The sequence below is a fragment of the Trichoplax adhaerens genome, genomic scaffold (genome assembly GCF_000150275.1).
Source record: "Trichoplax adhaerens TRIADscaffold_2 genomic scaffold, whole genome shotgun sequence".
NCBI lineage: Eukaryota > Metazoa > Placozoa > Uniplacotomia > Trichoplacea > Trichoplacidae > Trichoplax > Trichoplax adhaerens.
In genome coordinates, this window is record NW_002060944.1 from 168,997 (window position 1) to 193,814 (window position 24,818).

The 24,818-nt window shown below is 34.9% G+C and overlaps 3 protein-coding genes across 3 annotated transcripts; all 3 read right to left on the minus strand.

Annotated features, from left to right (window-relative positions):
* Positions 1-667: 667 nt before the first annotated feature.
* TRIADDRAFT_52862 (uncharacterized protein) lies at positions 668-5,815 on the minus strand (the record flags this gene model as incomplete). Its single annotated transcript, XM_002109677.1, has 10 exons — positions 668-841; positions 955-1,133; positions 1,254-1,374; positions 1,468-1,593; positions 1,679-1,756; positions 1,853-1,981; positions 2,078-2,179; positions 2,291-2,562; positions 3,891-4,088; positions 5,719-5,815. 10 exons carry the CDS (start codon positions 5,813-5,815, stop codon positions 668-670), a joined length of 1,476 nt encoding a protein of 491 aa, XP_002109713.1.
* Positions 5,816-11,994: 6,179 nt separating this feature from the next.
* Positions 11,995-16,874, minus strand: TRIADDRAFT_63598 (expressed hypothetical protein; the record flags this gene model as incomplete). The annotated part of the gene is made up of 5 exons (XM_002109678.1): positions 11,995-12,191; positions 12,407-12,470; positions 13,005-13,081; positions 13,693-13,776; positions 16,706-16,874. The coding sequence occupies 5 exons, from the start codon at positions 16,872-16,874 to the stop codon at positions 11,995-11,997; spliced, it is 591 nt and encodes a 196-aa protein (XP_002109714.1).
* A 3,699-nt stretch (positions 16,875-20,573) lies between these two features.
* Positions 20,574-24,774, minus strand: TRIADDRAFT_20518 (uncharacterized protein; the record flags this gene model as incomplete). Its single annotated transcript, XM_002109679.1, has 5 exons — positions 20,574-20,770; positions 21,028-21,091; positions 21,614-21,690; positions 22,137-22,208; positions 24,591-24,774. The coding sequence occupies 5 exons, from the start codon at positions 24,772-24,774 to the stop codon at positions 20,574-20,576; spliced, it is 594 nt and encodes a 197-aa protein (XP_002109715.1).
* Between the last annotated feature and the right edge of the window lie 44 nt (positions 24,775-24,818).

The following is a 24,818-nucleotide window of genomic DNA, read 5'->3' on the forward strand; positions in this document are numbered from 1 at the left end:
AATATTGCTTTTGCTATCCTGCAACGTACTATTGCTTTAAGATACCGTGCGACGTCTACAAGGGTCATTAGCAGCTACGAGAGTAGAAACGGCAGAGATAAAGTTATCGCAGTAATGTAAAACCAGCATGTTATGAACAATTTTGTGCTAAAGGCAACTGAATAATGTAGTAAGCTCATTTCGGTCACATATCATCGAGTTCTAAAGATAATTTTATTCCATAACGACGTCATAGGGTTAATCATCCTTAACGGTTACTGGATATAATATTAGTCCAAAGCCCAACTAATAAAAACAAGTCATTTACTAAATTACATACTCACTACAAATATCATAATAAGCATAAGTGCATTGTTTCGTTTTTATATAAGATTATTTGATAACAAGATACAGATGGCTGTTGTACATATAATCATAAACCTTTCTAAGTATAAGCACGATATACCAGTAAAATTTTTTTGAAAGAGATATGCCAATTTAATTAAGAATACATTGTAAACACAACAAGGCATTAAATGATACCTTTTATAATGAATATACTTTACTATTTTTCTTGAACAACATCACATTACGATAATAGAAAGGACTACGTACGGTACTTAAAGTAGAACTACAACTAATAATGTGTTATAATTCAGGGTATACTTCAGTGCTCAAAGTGATTCATTTATAGTTCATCACGTGGTTTATCTTCTTTTGCTTCATCGCCTGCATCTATATCGCCTTCATCGTCTTGGAGTTCTTCTGTTACACCTTCCGATTTACCCATCCCTTTACCACCAGAAGTAACAAAGTTCGCCAAAGCATCTAATCCACGTTCACCACTATATTGGATTTGTTCCTAGAAAATGTATGGATGAGAATAAGACCATCTCGATATAGCTTACGAATATACGATTTGACAATACTGCACAATCATACAATCTCCAATATGCCAAAAGTTAATTAAACTACCTTATTTTCTCCAGCAGGGAAGTATATTAAAGTTGGGAAACTACGAATAGCGACATCTTCCACTTCATTGGCAGTCGAATCTATTTTAGCTATGACTACGTTTTTGTCATCCTGGAATTTTTCTCCTAATTTGTCCCAAATTGGAGCTAATTCCTTACAATGTCCACACCAAGGAGCATCTAGATTTTAAGCAATCATTGCAGCAATTACAGACGCAAAATTAGTGCTCATTAAATACACTTTTGGTACTACAGCAAAATATCATTTGTTGGAGAGTACAATTACAGCATTAAACTTACAAAATTCAACAAAGACTGCTTTTTTGGGATCTTTGGCTACAGCATCGAAATTTTTACCAACCAAAACTTTTACTGGTTTTGCATCCCAATCTTCGGGCACATCTTCCGACTTGAAGTGTTGCTAATTTAATAAACATAAACGTCACTAGCGTCGGATATCAATATGCAGTTTAGGCACCATTTACTATACAAGACTCATAATCGCGATGCTTACCTTGACTTTCCCGTCAACAAAGTCTCCAACAAACTTTTTAAGGTTCTCTTCGTTAAATTCTTCAAAATTTGGTCTAAATTTTTTCATATCACTTTCTTCCATTTTGATAATTCTAACATTAGTTTTCTGTAAATTAAAAGAAGTTAAATTATGCATAACTACGAACGAACGTTATAAACGTGATAATAAATTTCAAGATTATGATTCGTACATCCTCTTTCTTGATATCGAAAAATTCTGCAAGACGTTCATTTTGCTCATCGTCCATGTCCACGTAAATGAATAACATCTGCAGGATTAGATAAGAGACAATTACGTAAAAAATAACGAAATAAAATATGGAAGGTAATACTAATCATGAAAGTATACGTAAGAATATAAGTACCTCCATCCTAAATTCTGTAGCAACTTTTTTCAGGGCAGCTACACCTTTATTGAAGTTTTCCTCATCTTTTTTACCAATAAATAGAAGCAAATGAGTCTTGACGTCACTACCGAAAATCTTGGGTGCATTCTATATAAACAACAGAAAAGATAATATATAAAGACCTGCTCATAAGCATTTTTATTCAATGATTTGTAAAGGACGTTTTAATGCATTAAAAATTACTTCTTGAGTAAATTCGTTGATTAAAGGTAAGGCAAAAATACGAGCAAACTTAAGAATATTCTCCTTTGTCATCCAGCCTTTAAATTCTTCAGCATCGCTATCCTAAAATGTTCCAAATAAAGAATGTAATTTATCTGTTGAATATTGTATACCTAATCAATATTGCCAGATCGTTGATAACTAATTCTATAGTAAGACAGCATTACTACGTACTTTTTTGTACATAATTATGTTTTCCATTTCGATCTTTAGTCCAGCTGCAACTTCAGGGTTGTTAACGAGGGCCCAGGTAACAGCATCCACTTCTTCTGCTGCTGCAATAAAGTCTTTGGGCGTAGCTTGATCCAAATCACGAAATAAACCAAGTACCACGACGTCATTCTCATTTTTTAGCTTTTCGAGTTGTTCAGAACTTTCAACAGAAACATAAATAGGTCCAGTCTTTTTCTTTAACCAGCGAACAATACCGTCAGCATCACGATTTCCTTTTAGTAAATTTCAAAATTTAATAACACCATAGAAATAGTAAAAACAGGATTTTTAAATTATTTATTGATTACATTCACTGGAGGAAAGTTATGTCGAGAATATTATTGTACGGCGTACTGTATTATGCTAGAATAACATTGTGCATCATTTGTGTAATGCCGGAAATTGCTTTCTCCCTGGTAAAAGCCCCATAGTAATTATTAGCCTTAACCGATCATTTCTATTTATTGCTGGGGTCCAGTAAATAGTCTACGTATGTTGTTAACGAAACTAAAAAAAAATCAATCTAAACATATTAATATCCATCCATGTTCACGTATGAGCTGATCAATAACGATCTGTCGGTTCTATTTCAGTACAATTTCGTTGTCAAAGCACTTCATATAATAGGAAGGTTATAGTTGCTTCATTCAATCTATCGTATTACGTCGCCACTGTTCACGTACAATTAATTATTATTGAATTGTAACTTATAATAAATGTTTACAAGTGAAAACTGCGCAATGAAATGTCGTTATTCTCATACGGGAGTGGGTAACATTTCTCAATTTGGTTAAAATGATAAAATAAATAGAAATTTCGATAAATGAACTGCAGTATGTCATTAACGTAGCATAACTTAGTAGTAACGTCAAGGACAGAATACGTACAGTATAAGGTCTATCTGTGCTTAAAGAGCGTTGGTTGTAAACTCGTGCTGAACAATAGAATTTTCATTTATTCAGCTTATTATAATCATTTATACAGATGGCGATTAAATAGTAATCTACTGTACGTATACCAAAATAGCACTTTGCATTGCTATTGTATTCCATTGGACAATAATGAACCAAAGCAAGTGAGTGCAGCTATTTACTACACTGACTGGAGATGGTCCGAATGGTATGAAACAAAACGATCATCAAGTATTGTTGATTAGCTTTCGAATGTAAATGAAGTATTTATCACTATAAAATAAGGTGCCTGCTTCATGAGTAAACCTTCATTTTTTGATGATTACAGAACGTATTATCTATTCATAGAATTTATTTATGCAAATGTTATCGATTACAGATTTGGAGTAAAACAGTTGCATAAGAACAAAAACTGGTGTAAATCCTGTCCATAGTAAGATCGATCTCAATTTCCTTGTAGGATGACATGATATTATCCTAAGACTGAAATCAACTATGAGTCTATAAGATTTTATTGGTAGATTTTATGCTTCGTTTCGTAGCTGGGAAAGCAGGGTACGCTGGCGTACAAATATATAATTACAATAAAACGAATAAATAACACCGTCGCGATTGCGAAGCAGTGTTGTTTAGTGTAATAATCATCTTACCATTGTACTTAATTTTCTTTCCATCCTTGAAAAAAAATAAGGTAGGATAACCTTGTACTTCATGTTGTTGTGCTAATGAGCTCTCGACGGTAGCGTCAACTTTAGCTAGCCTAATTTCTGACTTTTCCTCCATCAAGACATCAGCAGCCTTGGCATATTCTGGTGCTAAATTTTTGCAATGTCCACACCAAGGTGCATCTGCATCCCGTTACATTATTATCCATATCAGTAGCACAGGTGGTCCATCAACAATGTATCAAAGGATATGAAACAAATAAAATATTCACCATTCAATCTATGAAGTTGAAAGGCATCAATTTACATGTATTATACTGTTCATAAATAATCACAGTAATCATTTCATGATAGTGTCACTTTATATAAGTCGCAACGTAACATTCTTACTCGTAGTCTAAAAGAAGTGCCTATGGCATTGCACACGTGGTACTGCTATTCCAAAATGGCTGTGATAAAATTAGCATAATGTGTGGTTAAATTTTCCCCAAATGTATAAGTTGCTTTACAATGCACCTACAAATGGGGATTGATGCCTTTTCTATCACGGCAACGCTATTTAAGTATTTTGTTACCATCAGCAACTTCATGATTCCCCTTTTTACCCTTATGTCGTGGGTAACCACAAAGCAATTCAATGCTACAGAGCTGATGAAACAAAAGCCTACGCGATTACTCAATTTTCGATACTGCCATACATGTTTGCAATAATCATACAGTATAGTAAATAACTATCAAAAATGAATTCAGAGTATTGGTGTCGCTCGCTTTAGAGTACACCGATCTCCAATGTAAGATGCAATTCATCGATCCAAGAAAGAAGGTACGACCTTCTATAACTTTATGCTATGATGAATGAATGACTCATTATCTCCTACTATTACAGAAATGATTATGATATCGTCCATGTTGATTGAACGATAAAAGTGAAGTAGCTCGACGATTATCCTTTCAGTCTGTTAGGCAAAATAACTTCTTAAGTAATTGGTTGTTTCTCAAGGACGAGATTACAATACATTGTCCTCAATAACACCTTAATAAGATCAAATAATTCAGTCATCAATGGTTATTGTCGGTCGCTGTTTCGTCCATTGCATCGTCATCCGCTAATTAACTATTTATTAAGTGAAATAATCATTTACGGTAATGATACCATCTCTGTCTATATAGACGCGTAAGAAAGTAGATAGCTTACCATGGGTATCACTACTTTAACAATAAGATGGCACCTATTACAGGATCATCGTATTTCAATACCAAGCTATTTGCTTGTTATTACCATGCCAATCAAGTAGTACATATCATGAGCCGCCATAGATTCGATTGTACCGGAAAGTTGACTAAGGTAGTTTCATATTCAAGTCGCTACGTCCTAGTAGCCGATAGTAGACTTATCGACACTCGTTCACTTGACAGTCGGACTCGACGACGATCCTACTGTAAATATACACACGCTGACGCAAGACTCTCTGCGACACTGTGTACCAACAACGGAATACACCATAATAAGGAAGTTAAAAAAAAAATGGACCATGAATAGCATAGGGTAATCAGGAGCTCTTTTATCGAACTCGATTCCACTTGTGCTATCGTCACGACAAGTTGTTGTCACTTATGGAAAAGGAAGCAGAATGAATAAAAAAAGAAAGTGTAAACTGCCTAAAGAGGGAGCAGAGCTATTCACTATTCTCCAAATCTTTTACAAATGAAGAAATGGAAAAATACAAAAGCGCATGGTATCCCCTTAGCCCTACTGCAATCCTATTCCATTTACATGGCTACAACAATGTCAAAGAAAACATGACTGACTTACAAAATTCAACTAATAAATATTTATGCTGGTCCAATGTTTCTTTGAAATTGTCGGTGGTGACGACGAGGACATTTTTATCTGCCACATCTTCAGCCATGGCCAATGAAAGGCACATCAATGAGAAAAGAATGAGTGTAGTCTTCATTTTTAATCGGTCAACTCTTGCCACTTTACCTTTCTATACCTAGAACTAGTCAAAGAGAAATAAGATACAGCATCAACTATTGGGTTCTTTTCCTATGTTGCCATCCAAACTTGCTTGCAACGACATTAACTTACCTTTCAAGTCTTAATGTCGCAATGATTGGATAGGACGTTAAGACACTTCCAAGTCGTGCAACTGTTGAGGATGGACTCGACGTAGTGCGGAAAATATGAACTGGTAGGGGCTATGGAACCCTGCGCTTGCGCATTGTAAAAACTCGTGGAAGGATTTGATTGGTAGACAGATTGACGATTGGGGGTGGAGTGTTGTGTTGAAAAACAGACACAGCAAGCGATACTGTGGCAACATCTCCATTTGCATCATGACACAGCACCCGGAAAATGGACTGTTGACGAAACGAGAACAATAACATCCGTACCAGTACAGTGTACAGTACAGAACTGGTACAGTGGACAGCAAGTTGGTACAGTAGTGTACTGTACACTGTACACTGTACAGTAGTCCATGAAGTTGGTTGGAAAATTCAAGTAGTGCTGTTTACCTCCTATTTTCCATACTAGTCACCAGTGCAATATTGTGATCAGTTACTTTATTAATGTCATTGTGAATCAACACTAAGATTCTAGGCAGTCCATGCAGTCCTGTGTAGCATGGATTACTCCAAAAAAGCCTTTTTGGACTAGTCCACGCATGTACTGTATGCAGTTGTCAGAAAGGCAAGGAAACGTACAGTACAGAACTGTCACTGTACTGTACAGTGTACAGTGTACAGTACCGTACAGTAGCAGTACTGTACACTGTACAGTACAGAACTGGGACAGTGGACAGCAAGTTGGTTCAGCACATTATAGTAGTTAATGAAGTTGGTTGGAAAATTCAAGTAGTGCTGTTTACCTCTTATTTTCCATACTAGTCACCAGTGCAATATTGTGGTCAGTTAGTTTATTGATGTCATTGCGAATCAACACTAAGATTCTAGGCAGTCCATGCAGTCCTGTGTAGCATGGATTACTAGCCTTTTTGGAGCAGTCCGCGCATGTGCTGTATGCAGTTAGTCAGAAAGGCTAGGAAACGTACAGGACTGACACTGTACAGTGTACAGTGTACAGTACTGTACACTATGGCTACAGTACAGTACTGTACACATCAGGCGGAGACTTGCAGGCGCTGCCGAAAAATGCTCAGTGTAATGCTAATGTGCCAGCTGGTGACATGGCTATACTACTCACGATACTGAGTGGAAATTGCGGAATCAGACGCGGTGACGTCGAACCCCCTATGCTGCACTTCGACTTGATCGCAAGTTGATTAATTGCTTTTGGAAAATAGGAGAACTGCTAGTAAATAGTATGCTGACTATCATGCTGTACTCGATACTACTTGAAATGAATGGATGAAAGCATTTTTAGACCCTATTACAGTCAATCATAATTCCGATATCATCATGGTCGTTGCTGCGTTAGGTAGTCGTCTTGACAAACTTAGCAGCTAACTGTTGTCATCAACGACCACAGCAGTTTTTCATCCTTGAAGGGAACCCCCCTTGATTGCTTACCATGGAAAGACAATTTCGGACCTCTAAAAGTAATATTGTTGCAGATCATTCAATAGAGGTGTTATGGGACTAGTATAAACTGACACGCAACAACGTTTTCCAGAAGTAGTGCAGTGCAGTCAGTATTCAATAAAACTGTTGCAAAATGGTATATCCCCATAACAAGTCTAGAGTCAAAGTGATGGCTGTCTTCTTTCGATTAATGTACAGTAAACCATAGTAAGAATTTCGCCTTTTACTGACAATCCATGCTACTTCAACTTGAGATACGTCGTATTATCGTACACGATGATCGTAGTAGTCATATATTGGAGAAATGAGAGTGATACTGATGGTAGAGAGTGTTGAAACAGCTCAAGGAGGCTGATCAAGATATCTCAATCCATACCGACTATGGCTGCTATCACGACCAATACCATCAGAAGAGAGTATGGACACAAAAATAGCCAAACAACTGGAGACTTTATTAATTACTATTAGTAATCACTCTTTCATAGCAGTTGAATCATTCTTACACCATTCACTTATCCCTGACGGCACTTTATTACTATCAAAATTCTTCTAATTGAATTAAATCATGGAAATTCAATTGAATACAGAAACCGGGTAATTGAACATCTGCTTTGGAAAAATTGGAAAGCCTAACCGAAAAGGATATAAAATGTAGACGTGCAATGTATTTCAACATCATTATGGATAAATTTTACTGCTTGGATTTTGTACTTTCTGTCTATGATTACCATTGCAGATGCTATAATTCCAAGTGCTATCATTAGTGTTATTTAAAAAATTGAAATAATAGAATTATAGAATCACATGAATACGTCATCGGGACATATACAGTAATTAATAAATTGCTTTATATAGTTGTTCATATCAAATAGATTGTCTGTCATTTTGTATAAAGCAGCTTTTACAGCTCTGCTGACGGAGCATCCTTGACGATCCAGAGTCGATTAGTAAGGGTAAGCTTGTTGCTATATGACTGCATTGGTACTTATTTAGTTTTTACCAACCAACTATACCGTAGTTCAATATACTTTCAATGAAGCGATTGTTTATGGAAATCCTGCTAATTAATTATACTTTAATTAAGTGGCAGCAGTTTAGTTAGCATAGGGATGGAATATCAATTTTTAAGCTTAAATTACCCCATTCAAGTTTTGCTTTAGTGAATCATTTCAGAACTGTTACAATTCATCAATTGCGTGAATCGACTAAAAGTAAATAAAAGTCTTTGTTGCAACATTTTGCACGAGCTACTTTCACAACATCTAGAACTTCCTATGATGATATTAAAGTCGTATTGGTATCTGTAGATATAATAAAGTAAATTACAATAGGTAAAGTTGTCCTAATGGCCTTAGGGATTGTCTATGAGAGCTTATAGGGAATAAATAGTAGTCGCTACGGGTAGTTCTAGGAATTCGTATTAACGGCTATAGAGTACACGGGTCTATTCGACATGTTTGGTTGAACAATTCAGCATTGAGTCAAAATTCAATTGCCTTGCCGAAAGTGAACAAATACAAAATAATTACTTCGATGTTACAAATACTTTACTTATTTCCAAGTTTGATCATGTCTTCCATGTTTATTGAAAGAAAGTAGAGTCTCATTTATTCGAGAAATGCTTATGTCCATCTCGCAATGACAGTTTAATATTTTAAATTTTTATCGATGTATGTACAGCATAGCCAATTAGCCATTCAAAATAGTGGATTACGTTCTTGACAACCACAATGCATAAATGCAACCTTACTAAAAATGCTTACGTCCATAAGATATTCTATCCAATTTGGTTAAGAATCAATATATTTTAAGGCCGTGATATATGCCCTGTGAGTGTGAGAATACTGAGAAAATGGATGAAACATGAACGTTATTCATATCGTTTATTTGGACAGTTTTTATTCGCCAATTGCGCAATTCGCAATACAATAACCGTTAAATTCGTAAATTGTACAATTAATTAGTAGCCGTATATCTGTATACTTAAGTCTAAATTGAACCCAGATAGAATAATTAATGAGTGTCCAAGTTATTAGTTGTGATAACTTTACTGAACAGACAAAAGAATTTATTCAGTGATAATTAAAGATGTCATACTGATGTTCGTAAATACATTCAAAAAGCAACGCCTAGGGTGAAATCTTTATGAATACCACAAACATGCACTGTATTCGGATTTATTATAATTTAAGGAATGCAAACATTACGGAATTTCCTACGCCTAGAGCTAGATGGTAACGGTTTATTTCTAATACGAGTATACTGAACGCTCTAAATTGTTAAGATACTACTATGCATAGTGCTACTTTAAATTAAGACAATAATATAGCATTCGTATTGATCATCATATATAAAATATCCCATCGTAGAAATGAAGTAAGCATCAATCAACCTGTCATAAACACAACGAGTTCCTTAGTCTGTATGCACGTTATAACTTTCTGACATTTACAACAGTTTGTCATAGCAAATAAGTAAGCATTAGTCGATCTACTAGTCCATGGTAGTACAGTAGTGTCTTTCAGGTACAGAATTTATTATTAAGTTTTACAAAAGTATAGAGGGTCTAAAATCACATTCAATCTTGGCAGTTTCAATATCAAGCAAACTTATGCTATAAAATCTTCAATAGCCTATTGCAATAATTATCCTTAATGAGACTATTTATACTTTAGAGCACTAATAGGACGATATTGATAGCGTAATTTTATATGAAATAAATTCGTAACAATCTGATACACCGTACCTCATTTCTGAACTATCGTAGTAGAAGAATTCCAATTGGCCAACCAAGACGTACAACAATTAATCAACGCCGAAAATGTCGTATGGGATTAAATTATAGGATAAAATTGTCTTATCTACTAGTCCATAGTAGTACTGTATTTCGGCTACAGAATTTATCATTAAGTTTTACAAAAGTATGGAGGGCCTAAAATTGCACTAAATATATATATATATATAGCGGTTTCAATACCAAGCAAATTTATGCCATAAAAATCTTCTATAGTCTATCGCAACAATTATCCTTCATTAGACAATCTGTACGTAAAAGCAACAATATGACGAAATTGATAGCGTAATATTATATGAAATAAATTCGTAGCAATTTGTTACCCATACTTTCATTTGTAAAATATTGTAGAAAAAGGATTCTAATCGATCGGCCATGACGTACGACAATTAATTAACACTGAAAATGTCGTATTAGTTTAAATTATCTTACGCAAGCTATTATGAGAATGCTAAAAGTCAATTTTATATACGATAGCATACGCTAATTCTCAATACTTAATGCCTTGAATTGGTGTACTGTATTATGACTTAATCCAATTGATACTGTGAAAGGTATACGCAAGTATGGTGAATTGGAAAGGTGATCACCATTTTTAACTCAACACAGTCTAGCTTTAACGAATCACAAAATTATATATATCAACTCGGGTACGCTGCTTGAATGCATTAGGATAGTAGAAAGGCCACTACATCAATATCAATGATCAAGGTATACGAGTACGATTGCTTTTAATTTCTTGAACATTTTACAAACACAGTATGATCAATAATTACGCGCTTTGAGTACAAATTTTCAGTAACTTCTAAGTCAATTTTAAAAGTGTAAAGAGAATAATGTGAAAATTGTTACGTATTGATTCTCAATCTTATACCGGTTTAGCGTGAACTAATTTAAGCACTATGCTCTATAACTGTAGATGTCTTTTATGTCAGGGTTAGGCTTAGGGTGGATATTGATTCCCAATACTATAAACGCATTTGCAGAACAATGTGCAATATACAGTTTAAGGATTTAAACCACTACTTCAAGTATTACTTATCTACAATCCATGATATAAACAATGAAAGTTCAATAGTCAGGAGTTTAGATAACAATGTATTTCGTTTATTCATGTTTTATTAATATAAACTATTACAAATCACAAATACATATTAGATCAGATCATCACACAATCTAATACATCAAACATTGGTTGAAAGTTGTACAATCAACTGCATTCCAGTGATCACAGATACTCTTGTTGTATACTGCATGAAGCCATTTCAACAAGATATAGCAATCTAAGGTCACACACTATTTAATCATCGATGAATTACACCAATAGCTCCAGTAACATTACTAATAACGCACGCACTTATAAGTATTGCACGACACAGATCAAATTTCCCAATTTATTATTATGATACCCATACAAATAAAATATAAATTGAAATAAAAGAACATTTTAGTTACGTTTAGAAAGATTACCTATGATCTCACACTACAACCTGACAACAGTTTAGTAAGGGTTCACAATTTACGATTAAAAATGTTACCTCATAATCCTGTAGCTAAATCAAAAATCGTACAAAAGATGCATCGGTAATAGGTCATTACTAAAATGGTGTTGCTTACTGGAATTATTATCTATTCTATGACCGCAAAGCGTCATAGTAGAATACCCTATATTAATTGTATTATTCATAGTAAGGGTATTATTATGATTTCATTTTGATAATAACTTATTCAGCAGATGAACAATGTTTACTAATTCCAGTCTTTTTTAATATCGAATGACCATTCCCACGATAAATAGATATTTTTATCGTCATCAGTGAATTTACTCTTAACTGAGTAGTGTCCACGCGAAAGCATACCTTTCGGTGCTTCTTCAACAGGGGTTGTGTAATGATGACTATTAGGACTTGGTCCATAACTACCAACCATGTAGGAACTTTTGTCCACTGAAACATCAGACGTTATCGTTTAGAAGGATGAAAAAGAATTAACCGTAAGCTATATCGGCACCCGAATAGCCCTAATCAGATACTAAATAACTACATACGTATAATGAAGTACATAGCTGAAGAAGTCAAATTTATATAGTACACGAAGTAGTGAATAAAAGATGAAAAGCATTATTACAAAATTTCAAGTCACGGTATGACTTTAAAAATACCTCTGATGCCTTTTCGTGATACGACTTGCATGTATTTTAATCCTGACACGATTTCATGTTGAATCTACATTAAAAAAAAGTCAATTTAGATAGTAAATTAATAGGTAGCTTTGATGAATAGGTGTATTTCGCAATCTTGTAAGAATGCGTCATGACATCAATTCTTTAAACTTAATCAAATACACATTTCGAGTCTATATTTACAGTAGGGTCATAAACATCACAAACTATTGAAATTAGAATTTTTGAACCGAAACAACCGCTACAGTCGATTCAGGAATCACTACTCATAATGCAAGCCTAGTTACACGAACTGCGTAATCTGCATGACAGCCTTAACTGGTAATCATTTATACCACCAACTTAACGGATATAAATACTGTCTATCATACAACAAATTGGTTATGAAAAGAAATAGCCAATTTCACATCGTTGCAAAATAAATTATCGTAACATAATTCAACCACTGTCGAGCGTGACTGTTGTACGATGGACAACAGAGTAGTTCTAGTGACTTAGTCAAAATTAGTTACGGAGTATTTAGTAGTTTATAAACTTTTGGATAGCCAACAATTTTGAACAGATTATATTTACGTACCTTAAAAGAGATTTTGATCCGATATTCACATCCTTCCTTAATCGTAATAGCCCGCTCTTTCAGTTTGGATATATCACCTAGAGTAACACGTATCAAAATTAACACAAGTGCTCTATTCCATATAACAGAATAATTTCTTGTGCCACAATTTTAGTGGTACATAAATGTTTATCTCGTCTTCTCTATGTTAACTCGGTTAACCAATTTCGATAAAAATCAAGATATCAATCACGATGCTATGTAGTAACTCCAATTACAATAAATTTATACACTAGCGATATTCCATTCTAACGTTAAAACTTCATTTTCTTGATAATTATCAAGGTCAACTTGAATTCAACGATTTAATTTATATTTAATAAGGTATTACTTATATATCCAGGAAATGAAATGTACAATTAGGAAAACTATGACAATGCTTAATACTATTTACATTTACAAATCTATTTTGTGATATAGTAAATGACAATTGATACATTAAACCAGTATAATGACTGTTGAAATTACATTTGATACATTAAATCGGTATTCATAACTATTGTCACTAAGAAGAAGCAGTCTTGATCGACAACCATGAACATAAACGTCATTGATGCATTACACAGTTACATGATGTAATGTTGAAAATCTCGAAATTCTTCACTACAAATTACGCTATAAGTGAAAAATGTTTATAAAAGCGACTTACCTGTGAGATCTAAGGAGAAGTCATCGCGACCTTCGACAACTAGAGAGATTTTTTGAACAATTACTTTTCGGGGATCAGAAGAATCTAGTATGGATGAAGGATAAATATCGTTAGTGATCGGTATTATAAATGAATATAAAATTTTACGAATACGTAATCAATCCTTTTAACAATCAAATATAAAAGAGTTATGCTGCAACATGGGCTGTATCAACCAACTTTTTGCCATGTAATGGCTTAAGTATGAGGGTTTAAAACAGTACTGTGTAAGTATTCCCTATCCGGAAAAGTGTAAAAAAAATATCAGTTGTATTAATTGCCAAGTCATACTGTCCTCAATAAAAAGCGCTGAAGTTAATGTTCCCGTCGCATTTTACGTAAGTATAGAACGCATGCAATCTAGGGTTTGTTTGGCTTACGTTAGTAATAAAATTAGAAAATCTTTATAGCAAGGGCTACGGAATGGATGACTTAATCAATGGCATCCGATAAGTACGCTAATTTCATTAGTACCATTTACATTTTATCTGATGACGCTGTCGCTGCTTCCTATCCGATACAGACACACACTTTGTACTGCATAATTTTATTTGAAGAAAACTTATTGTACTAAAATTCAAGGTTAAACTTTTGAAGGCACCCTGAGCAATCTACAACATTCAATCAATGCTATAGCCATTTCAGCATCATGGTACCTTATAAAGTCATTGAATACAGCTCTACAATCTAGACGTGCAATAGGGTATCATCATGGACTACTCCATAGGGTAGATTAAGTTACTTTAGTATAGCTTGTAAATTACATTATTACAAAATTTTCGGTAAAAATAATATAATTTTGATATTCCCCGCAATTCACGGTGGATTGGCATTTCAACATGTCCATGATGTCCACATAGACGAGTAGTTGTGTCTTTTATCCTCTACCCAAAATGGGGGATGTTTAGCAGATCATGTTGGAAGTCTATTTACTCAATTAATATGAAAATTACAGCACAAAAAGCAAAAACACGTTTTGAGATGTGAAAGTTTTTTACAACACCACCTGCAACCATTTCGTCATACCGCTTTACAGTACTTTGATCGAAAGTAAAGTAAAGTAAAGTAAGAGATTCAAATTGAAGTCCGATATTAGAAAGACAGTAAGCTATTTGTTCTAATCGTGTATCAGCTGTTGATAATTAATTTGTATGATAATTGCATAGTAGCGACCAGTATTTTGCGATCCTATGGTAGCGACAAAGATTATGTTTCTGCAAGGGAGTAAAAAGATATCCATTCGTTGTCTGTCAACTCTATTTGCAGTATAACAAATAGGCACAATAATTAGGTAGTTCTTTCTGCATGCATCGTGCTTTACCATCTTTGTTTTATTTGCGGTCAACTAGGAGCGTATTAGCGTCTATACTATAAAGTATCGAGCAAATAGACGAGTAAATTAAAGATGGCGTACAGGTACAATTTTATCGTTGATCTTTCATCAATATCATAGCCCTCTTTTTTACTTTGATTTACTGTGCTAAACGACTTATGGGAGTTTCATTCTCCAGGTTGGTGGATTAAGCGGTATTCACAATATTATGACAATACTACTATAGCTGTAATTGTTTTTTATCATAGCCAATATGCTATCACAATACTTACTTTACAATTTTGCAATGATACTTATTGAAAGGCTGATTAAAAGCATGAATGGTCAGTGTTGGAGCCATTTTTTTTCTTATAGAATACAAGTGTAACCGCACATTGTAAAACAGTAGAATGTTCTTTCAATAATTCTAATGGAAAGGATGCTTAGGGGAAAAAGGTCGGAGAAACCTATCAGGACTCCCTAGCCCACTAATAATTATATCTCTCTATCAGCAGCCATTTAGACCAGTAATCTCAACATGCCTACTCATTAATCTGTCCTAACAATGTTGAATATGGTGTTAATCCTCTTACCCTATTTAGACACAAGTTGTTGATTACTAATTTAGGTCTTATGCGGAAGTATTGGTAGCATTTTGGGAATTTTCTCGAGCGAAAAGAGATGACACTATTGAAGAAGGGTTGAGAAAAAAATGGTTTGTCAAACAGTGAATGCTATATTCGCTACTTGCCCAGACTCCAGTAATAGATGGAAGAAATCTTTGCATGTATGAGCGGACGGATAACTAATCTATCATACGTTTACAAGAATATAACGCCTTGAAGATGAGATTTATGAAGTAGAAGTGCGTGTTACTGGATGCTGTTGGTGACAATTTCAACTCGAAAGTGAGGTATTCAGAAATCAAATTCTCATTGATTGATCATGCAGCCATTCTAACTATCAAGGCAGAGTGCCGATGAAGAAAAGTAGGACTTACTATCCACAGTAAATTGAGTCCCCGTAGGCCAGTATGACCATGATGGGAACGCACCCAAAGGGTGTACTTCGAACTTTCATGTAGACATGTAGAATGTACTTATCATTGGATAAAATCAATGGAGTATTTTCCACTTGGCAATAACCAATTGATGTGGACATGCAGAGCGTTACTATTGCGACTAGGGAGGATATGAAAAAATTGAATTTGTGATCAATCTTTGACGACTACTCTATTACAGTGACGACTTGAAATCAGCCACTTACTCCACCTTGACTCATTGACAAGGCGATATACTGTTGATGCAATTTGAAAGGGAAATTTGTGCTAGAGTACAGTATGCCATTAGGGATGATCAGTCGAGCAGTCGTAGATACCGATCATGTGGAATAGTAGAACTCCTATCTATCCCTTGGCCACAATTTTGGCCAACTTTCCTCTAACGTGAAAGTCCGTCCCTGTCATTGGACGTCGTCCATTGGCTGTAGTTTTACACTAGACTGTTGTACAAGTACGATAGTCCTTGATCATGGTTAGAAAGCGCTACCCAGGCAAAAGATTTGCAAGAAATAGTTGCTAGTTTACGTTGTGGGGGATATCCCATCTGATCAAGCAAGATGATAGGATTTCTCAACGAGGTAGTCGTTTCCCCTTTTTCTTACCTCCAACGTTTCCACCGGCCGCCGCGGCGCCAAGCAGAGCTTGCTTATATCGTACTAAACTTTCATCCTCCTTATCCAGATTTTGAATCTCTTCGATCGATTTCATTTCGGGTGCTTTATATCCTGGGGTTTCCTCAGGGGCTATATCAGCTTCTTCTTGTTCAGCCATACCTGACTTTTGCAAATAAATCGACTTGAAACGAGTAGAACGCAGACGGCAGGGATTAAAATGGAAGAGAAATGAGGAAAAATAATTTTCTGCCTTCGACTTAGCCCAACAGGCGAAGAAAAGCTTACCGTCTACAGTACGGAGAATTGAGGTGTGTACTGTACACTGTACACTGTACTGCACTCTGGACCGGACCAGACCATCAACTCGTAGTTGATAAAAGGGATTGAACCGAACCGGACCGAACCGAACCGACCTTCCTCAAGTCTACGGCATCAAGGCTGGAAGTACAGTCCATACTGTACAGTGGACTGGTGTAAAGTACTGTAACAAAAGTACTGTGCACTGTACAACAGACCCAAACAGTGTCCTGTCTCGGATTCATTTATCGATGGCACCTTGAAAAACTAGAATTGTGTCTGTTCAATCAGGCCCAAACGAGTTCAATTCTATCGGTAGTGGTAGTCTAATATCCATGGAGATATCCTTCTACGGGTATCTATTAATATTCTACTGGAATTTCAACGGAATGCAACTTGGATTTTTGAACCAAGGGGTGCTATCGAAAATAATTAGAATCAGAGTGTACAGTACAGCGGACGGGGGCGTAAAGTACTGTACATTCTACATTCGATCCAAACCTTTCCCAGGAAAAGCCACTGAAACGGCTCTTCTACTCTATACTGTAGTCTGTAGAGTCTATCGTATACAGGATCTTGCTACAACTTGTCCAAGTTTCCATTTTTTAGTGGATACCTTGATAGGTTTTAGTTCATGGAAGTGGAGGTAGATGGCTTGAATTTGACATAGGCGCACCGAAAATATGGATTAATTTTGCTACCAATGCATTAAAAATAGATAGGCATTTCAGCAGCATTTCTGGATATGTTGTAGGGAAATGAGTTGGATCTCGACTGCATAATAATACCGTCGAGATTCTTTGTAACATTGTAGTGTACAGCCTGATTCATTTCGATGGCACCCTGAAAAGAGATCATTGAACAGCGTTGTTCACATTTAAATGCTGAATGTTAGAAGGGATATATGTAAATATTGTATTATATTACTCAGAAATTTCAACCGAAGGCAACTTTGATTTTTCAACCAAAAGGTGCCATCGAAAGTAATCAGACTTCATCATCATAATAATAATAACAATAATCAGACTGTTGTACACAATTAAATGCGGAATGTTAGAAGGGGTATATGCAAATATTACTCAGGAATTTCAACGGAATGCAACTTTGACTTTTTTAACCAAAGGGTGCCATCGAAAGTAATCAGACTTCAACTCTTTTACTACCGTAGTAGCCGTTGCCTGTTTTCTTTCGTTTTATACAGCGCAAGTGCTCATCCAAAAGCAGTCTGCCATGACTATGGCGATGGCTATAGTGTCCACTACTGTAGTAAATTTCAGGTTAAGTTGAACAAGAGAAGAAATGATGCCGCACTCGTCTGCTCATAGTTGATCGTTTCTTCTTCAATTACCCCTTGAATCAAGACATTTTTTCCACAGTAATTCATTCCTTTCCATTTTACATGCTGTAGCCGGCTCCGGACTGTGATTTATCCGACATCAAAATCCCAGGATGTGGTACTTCTAAATGGAAAGCAGGAAACCTGGACCTGTTGAGCCACGTCGAAGAGGAAATTGCAACAATTCCTAATCAGCCTCTGCCTTGACTAATGTCTTTTGCAACTGGCAAGTGTTCTCGACTCCTTTTATCGCTGACTCATTTGTTTATTTCCTTCCATAGAGGTAGAAGAAAATGCTTTGACGAGTAGTCCTGGGCAAATTTTCCCCCTTCTACTATCCGCAATAGACGGATTTGTGCGGCAGTGAAATAACTGCTAGACAATACTAAGCAAAGGAGTATGGGTACAGTAGGCTAGGGAAAGAGGCGGCTCGAAACTAGGAAAAATGACGTCTTTGCAGTCTTCAAGCGTACATCATGTCGTAAAGAAGGGTCGATGAATTCAATAGCAATGGAATCAATTTGACATTTGTAGCTTCAATACGATAAATTTCCAAAGTTGTTCATACTTTGACTGTTGAGTCTTGACATTGCGGTAAACAGGAGCACAGTTTACAACATGGCCTAACCAATTCTAGAAGTTGACATCGCTGTAAACAGTTGCATAATAGAGAAAATGGCGTAACAAATTTCAGTCAGTTTACCTACAGGTTCTTGTAGCCCTCTAATTTAGTCATGAATTACTGATTGATTGAAGAGCGTCATTACCATAAATATATAATAATTGCCGTTGCTTACTCAGCTATAACACCTGGTAAAGTTATTTCGATCAGCCTTTCTGCTAACGCCATCGAACCATTTCCTCTACAAAAAGCAACCAGTTGATTCCATGAAAAGAATTGTTCGGCCTATGGATCCAATCACACCTTGTTGATCTCTGGTATTAACAAGCTAATTAACTGTTTCAATTATTCCATGATCATGCCAACTACCCTATCAATTTCTAGAGGGAAGAAAAATTCATGAAAGCGATGGACAGATTTGATTAATGCCAATACAGTCATGGAGTCCTTCGTTAATCGGATTACCTACGCCGATATTCGAAGGGATCGATTGTGCCAGAATTCTGTAGTATAATGTCATTAATTTGGGAAGGTTTTTCCTGACTATCATGATTGCAGCATAGAATACTGGAATTACTGTGCCAAGCCAACAAGCGGCATACGTAAAAAATAAATACTGCATATTGATCATAACCGGATAAGATTTCGGATCTTGTACGCTACTTTGTACCGAATGAAATTCCCTTACTGCCATCCAACTTAGCGCAGCCAAGAAACACCTTAGTCTGCCATTCAAAGTCGCAAACTATTGCATTTCAAATTGGTTATTGAAAATTCAAGTTTTTACATAATAGGAATTGATCAAGGATGACGACTAATATACGAGTATACCCAACGCAGCTTGCGAAATATCAACAGTCATGACAACAATTCTTCCAAATGGACACCTTTAGACCGTTTTATTCAACGTTTGCATAAACATCAAAACACAGATTGTACATCACATAAGCCACCAAACAGTTCGGTATAGATTAAGCTTGATTAAAAATGCTAACCGCATGCCATTTATGATGCAAAAGCATACGTAAACTTACCGGTTACAATAACAAATCATTTTCGAAAACAACATAGAATCCTCTTACGGTATCAACTATTCAATCGTGATTATCATACTCATCAGATTATACACTACTCGCTAAAGGATATTTATAAACTTTTTCGAGAGGACTATTAGTACATTGATGTAAATTAATGGTCATAAGATACGACGTTTAAACAACAGTGTTCGAAGGCGATCACTAAAGATGACCAGATACATCAAAAATGACGATATAATCTTACATACCATACCACAGTTAAATCATGGTTTAATTAATCAACCTTACAAAAATACGATTAGAAAGACTACGATATCCTAGAAATGACCTTAACACATGGTGTTGATGAAATGGAATCAAAAATCATATAACAAATGCATGTAACATGCTTCATTCAATAACTTACTGTTAATAAACGACTAGCCTACAATCCTACTCGCTAGTTTAATAGTAGTAATATAGGATCAATGATTGGGCGATTCCTCATAATCAAGTGTTTACCAAATGAGATATCATCAACATTTATTCTGATGATATTTGCCGTAATGCCTTAAATCGCTCAGGTTATTCCCAGTCTTTTTTAATATCGAAGGACCATTCCCACGCTAAGTGAACGTTCTTATCATCATCAATAAATTTGCTCTTAACAACATAGTGACCGCGTGCTATCATACCCTTAGGCGCTTCGTCACTAGGGCATAAATAGGATTGTATTTCTGCTTTTGGCCCATAACTACCAACCATGTAAGATTGCTTGTCAACTAAACATAGGATAGAGCCATGATATAGGTAGGATTTAATTTTATGCCATAAAATTGATGATAAAAGAATGAGTATTATTTTAGGCAATTCGACAAGCACCATGTCATAAATTCATTTTGAAATCAATTCTAGCACTATCCATGCGATAGAATAAAGTAAAGTACGGGAAAGATTAACGTTACACTTTTCACTAAAATGAAATCTCCATGACTACTTTTACAATTGATCACTCAGCATCATCGTCTTAGTACTGTACCTGAGATTCCCTTACGAGACACAGCATGATGATATCTTAATCCGGATACAATTTCATGATGCACCTGTAAAAAGTCGGATGAAGCATATTATTTAAGCGAGAGTAACTAAGCAGGAGGTGAATTATACCGTTTACAACATAGAAAAATTATATTTCTGTGTAAATAGTGAATGTATCGTTCAGTAATTATCGCGCCATGGCTTTTAAGTGTATATAAAAAGGAAAGGCTATGGAACTACAATAATGCAGTAGAAATTCTCATGACTGCATGGGTAGAGAGAGTGAATCGATTTTCAGATTAACTTGTGATAAATATTTCAAGCGGCAATCATAATGTCTGTATTGATTATTCATGATTTATATATTCGCTACATTCTACTTTGATTTGGAAATTGTTTTATGCTTGTAAAACTATTCTTATACCGTATATATGAACGAGAACGGATGCGAAATCGGTCATTTTGCAAACTGCCCGGGTATTTTGCAAAATGACAATACGGCAAGATATTTTGCAAACTTCTCTATATTTCGGTTTAATTTTATCGTAAGCAAGTGCAGACGTTGCTTAATAGATTGCGGCAGATACCTTGAAAAAGATTTTGATTCGATATTCGGTGCCTTCCTTAATGACTATAGTCTTTTCCTTGAGCTCAGACAAGTCACCTGTAGTATACCATCATATTGGCCGTTTAGTTCCATTAACATTGCAAGAATATGAGCAAGAGAATAGAGGTTATACAATTCAGTATATTAATATATTTCAGTAATAGCTGCTACTATTGATTTTGATTATCTTGATAAATACTTCATTCGTAACAATTATAGGCAGATAATTGCAAATATTAATAAATCCAGCAGTAATCTTTTGAAATCGTATAATAAAAGGATCGCATTACGCAAAGATGAATGATGAACAAAATACTGAAAGTTAAGAATGTAGTATATTACTCCACTAGTAAATTTCCTGTTCAAATGACCAAGTATATATTCTATACAAAGTAATACATTAAAAGAAAATTTACAACTAGATTATCTTACTATATATACTTCCTACTGCAGGTATTTCATGCTATCAATTATATTAAGGACAAAAATGGAAAACGGTTTACCTGTGAGATCAAGTTCGATGTCATCGCGACCCTGGACAACTAACCCCATCTTTTCAACAATTACTCTCCGAGCTAAATATGCAAGCCATAAAAATAATTAGCCGGCTTAATTAAGCAAATGATTATTTCAAGAGATAACGCAGTTCCAATATTAGATTAAGATTAAGGTATAACATAGCGAAGGAAAATATACGTAATACGTTAAATTATAAGATTTTATGTAATCATTTAATATAGTGTAGATAATACATATACATCTATTGCAGCAATTTTATTGCAATACTTGTATTATTATGTATTAACTTGTGATAATATCCGCCTTAAGGATGTAATAGACGCGGCGTAAATATGTGATTATATGGTAGAAAACTTTATTTCCATGGACAAACAGTATCGAAATAAGGCGAAGATTGTATGTATCTTATTTTGTGTATGAAATATTCCACACATTACATTGCTATTTGGATGGGGATTCGTCAGCGAATGCGATGGGTATATTGCTAGTTACACTAATAATTATGGTCGTATCAAGTCATAAAATATCCCGCTTTCGTTTTCATTTCCGTCGCACTATTTGTTGTCGGTTAGATACATTTAAGTCGAATCTAAAAATTGTAGATAGTAGAGTCCACGTCTGTCTTAACAGTCTTTTAGTAAAAGGTATCTTTCATTATTTGGTCAAAATTCAAAAATTTTAGTTGGAGTATCAATTCTAAGCAGATCAGCATTTAAATGCTGATTCAATTAAAATCATGCTGCACAGTTTTAACTATTTTATAACAGGGTTAATGTCTCACTGGCGGTCTAGCCAATGGTACAATGGATACAGTGGATAATTTGATGAAGCATATAATATAATTGATGTTAAAACGAAAACCATTACTCCTCTAATCCAGTTCGATTGTGTACTAATAACATCATTTTAACTATGTAATTAGGGTCAAAATAGCCGTCCTATAGTACAACAGCATGAATGAATAAGTGAAGGCTGGACGATCAATTTTGTTGCTTTTTTCCCCATCCAGATGAGTTGAATAATATATAATTTTAATTTAGAATTTAAAAATCATCAGAAAATGGTTACAATCGAGGGCATAAATATCCAAATTGATGCAATAAATAAAATTGCTTTCAAATTTTTTTTAGGTAATATTAACAAATTCGCGTCATTTTATTAATCGTATAGTCCAAATCAATGTATTACCAGTACGCACCTAATTCTAGCTAATAACCCAAGCTTAATGACATAGTAGTATAGTATTTACCTAGCCACTCTGATTCCAGCGAATTATTTGACTATTTAGAACCCTCCATGATGACATCATCTGACACTTCCAGCATTTAATTTTATTATTATAGTATCTACGGAATACAACAGCCGAAAGTACAATAATCCATTTTACATTCAATTATTAGACAATAGCTGTTTCTATCGGTTTCTTTCCGTCAACATAATTGGAATAAATTATCTTCATTTTTTCTTTACGGTAAAGTAGAAGTTAGCCAACTGTTGGCAATAGACTGATAGACAACATATACTGTAGCACGATATGTGTCAGTATGGCTACTGGTATAGTTAAAATTATAGTCTTAGCGGGTAGGGTCTCATCAAAAGCCAAAAAATTACTTCATTAAATAATCGAATAAAATGGTTAACGATAGAAAACATATTAAAAAGGGAATAAGAACGTTTTATGACTGTAAAGTCGAGGAAAGAAGTACCGTAAAATACTTTTCTATCCAAGAAGTTCTCGAAAAAGAATAGGTCTCAAACCATGGAATGGGCGTTTATTATGAAATAATAAAAGATACCTTAGTCAAAATGTCTGTATTTCGAATCGATGCATCTCTTTTTAATGATAGACTAGATTAAAATGTTAATTAGTATTAGTTATTACGTACTTTTCCGGTAAAAAGGCAATCGAAGATGAAGGTATAAGAGTTAACTGATTGTCATATGGCACTAGTAAACGTATTATACGTGTATAGTAGAAGGGTGTTTATTCCGTTTTACCACTATTGGAACAATTTTGACGGTAGTGGAAATTTCATATAGTTTTATCATTATCATTGGAATAGGGAATAATTGTAGGATACATATAGTTGGAAAAGGATAAAGATGGTTAAGAATATCCTCAACAATATTAAATGGTAAGTGCAACCCTTTCCTACATTATAACCTTTCGTATAATTCCAATACCAAACTATTCATTCCACCGGTTGGCGAAATAAATTGAAAATGAATTAATTACCACACCATACTTCTCTGTTCATCGATTTGCACGAGTAGATTATATCTGGCGAATTTATAGCATCGCTGTACATAAACGATACAGCGTTGCACTTGTATTGACATTATGCTGCTAGGTCAACTTCAAGACGAATATATTGACTATTTGCAATATGTATAAAATTTCTGTTAGACTAGTGAATAGGATAAAACATTTTTCTTACGATCATCTTTTGGTGCGGCTGTCAAATCTACTCCGGCGAGTAGCGATTGCTTGTATTTTACTAAACTTTCATCATCCGCGTCTAGATTTTTAATTTCATCTAAGGACTTTTGTGCTGGTGCCTTATATCCCGGGGTTTCTTCTGGTTCTTCGTTCAATGGTTTAATATTAGATTCTTCGGCCATGACACTTTGATATCAAGATGCGATCTATCAGAAATATCCTACAA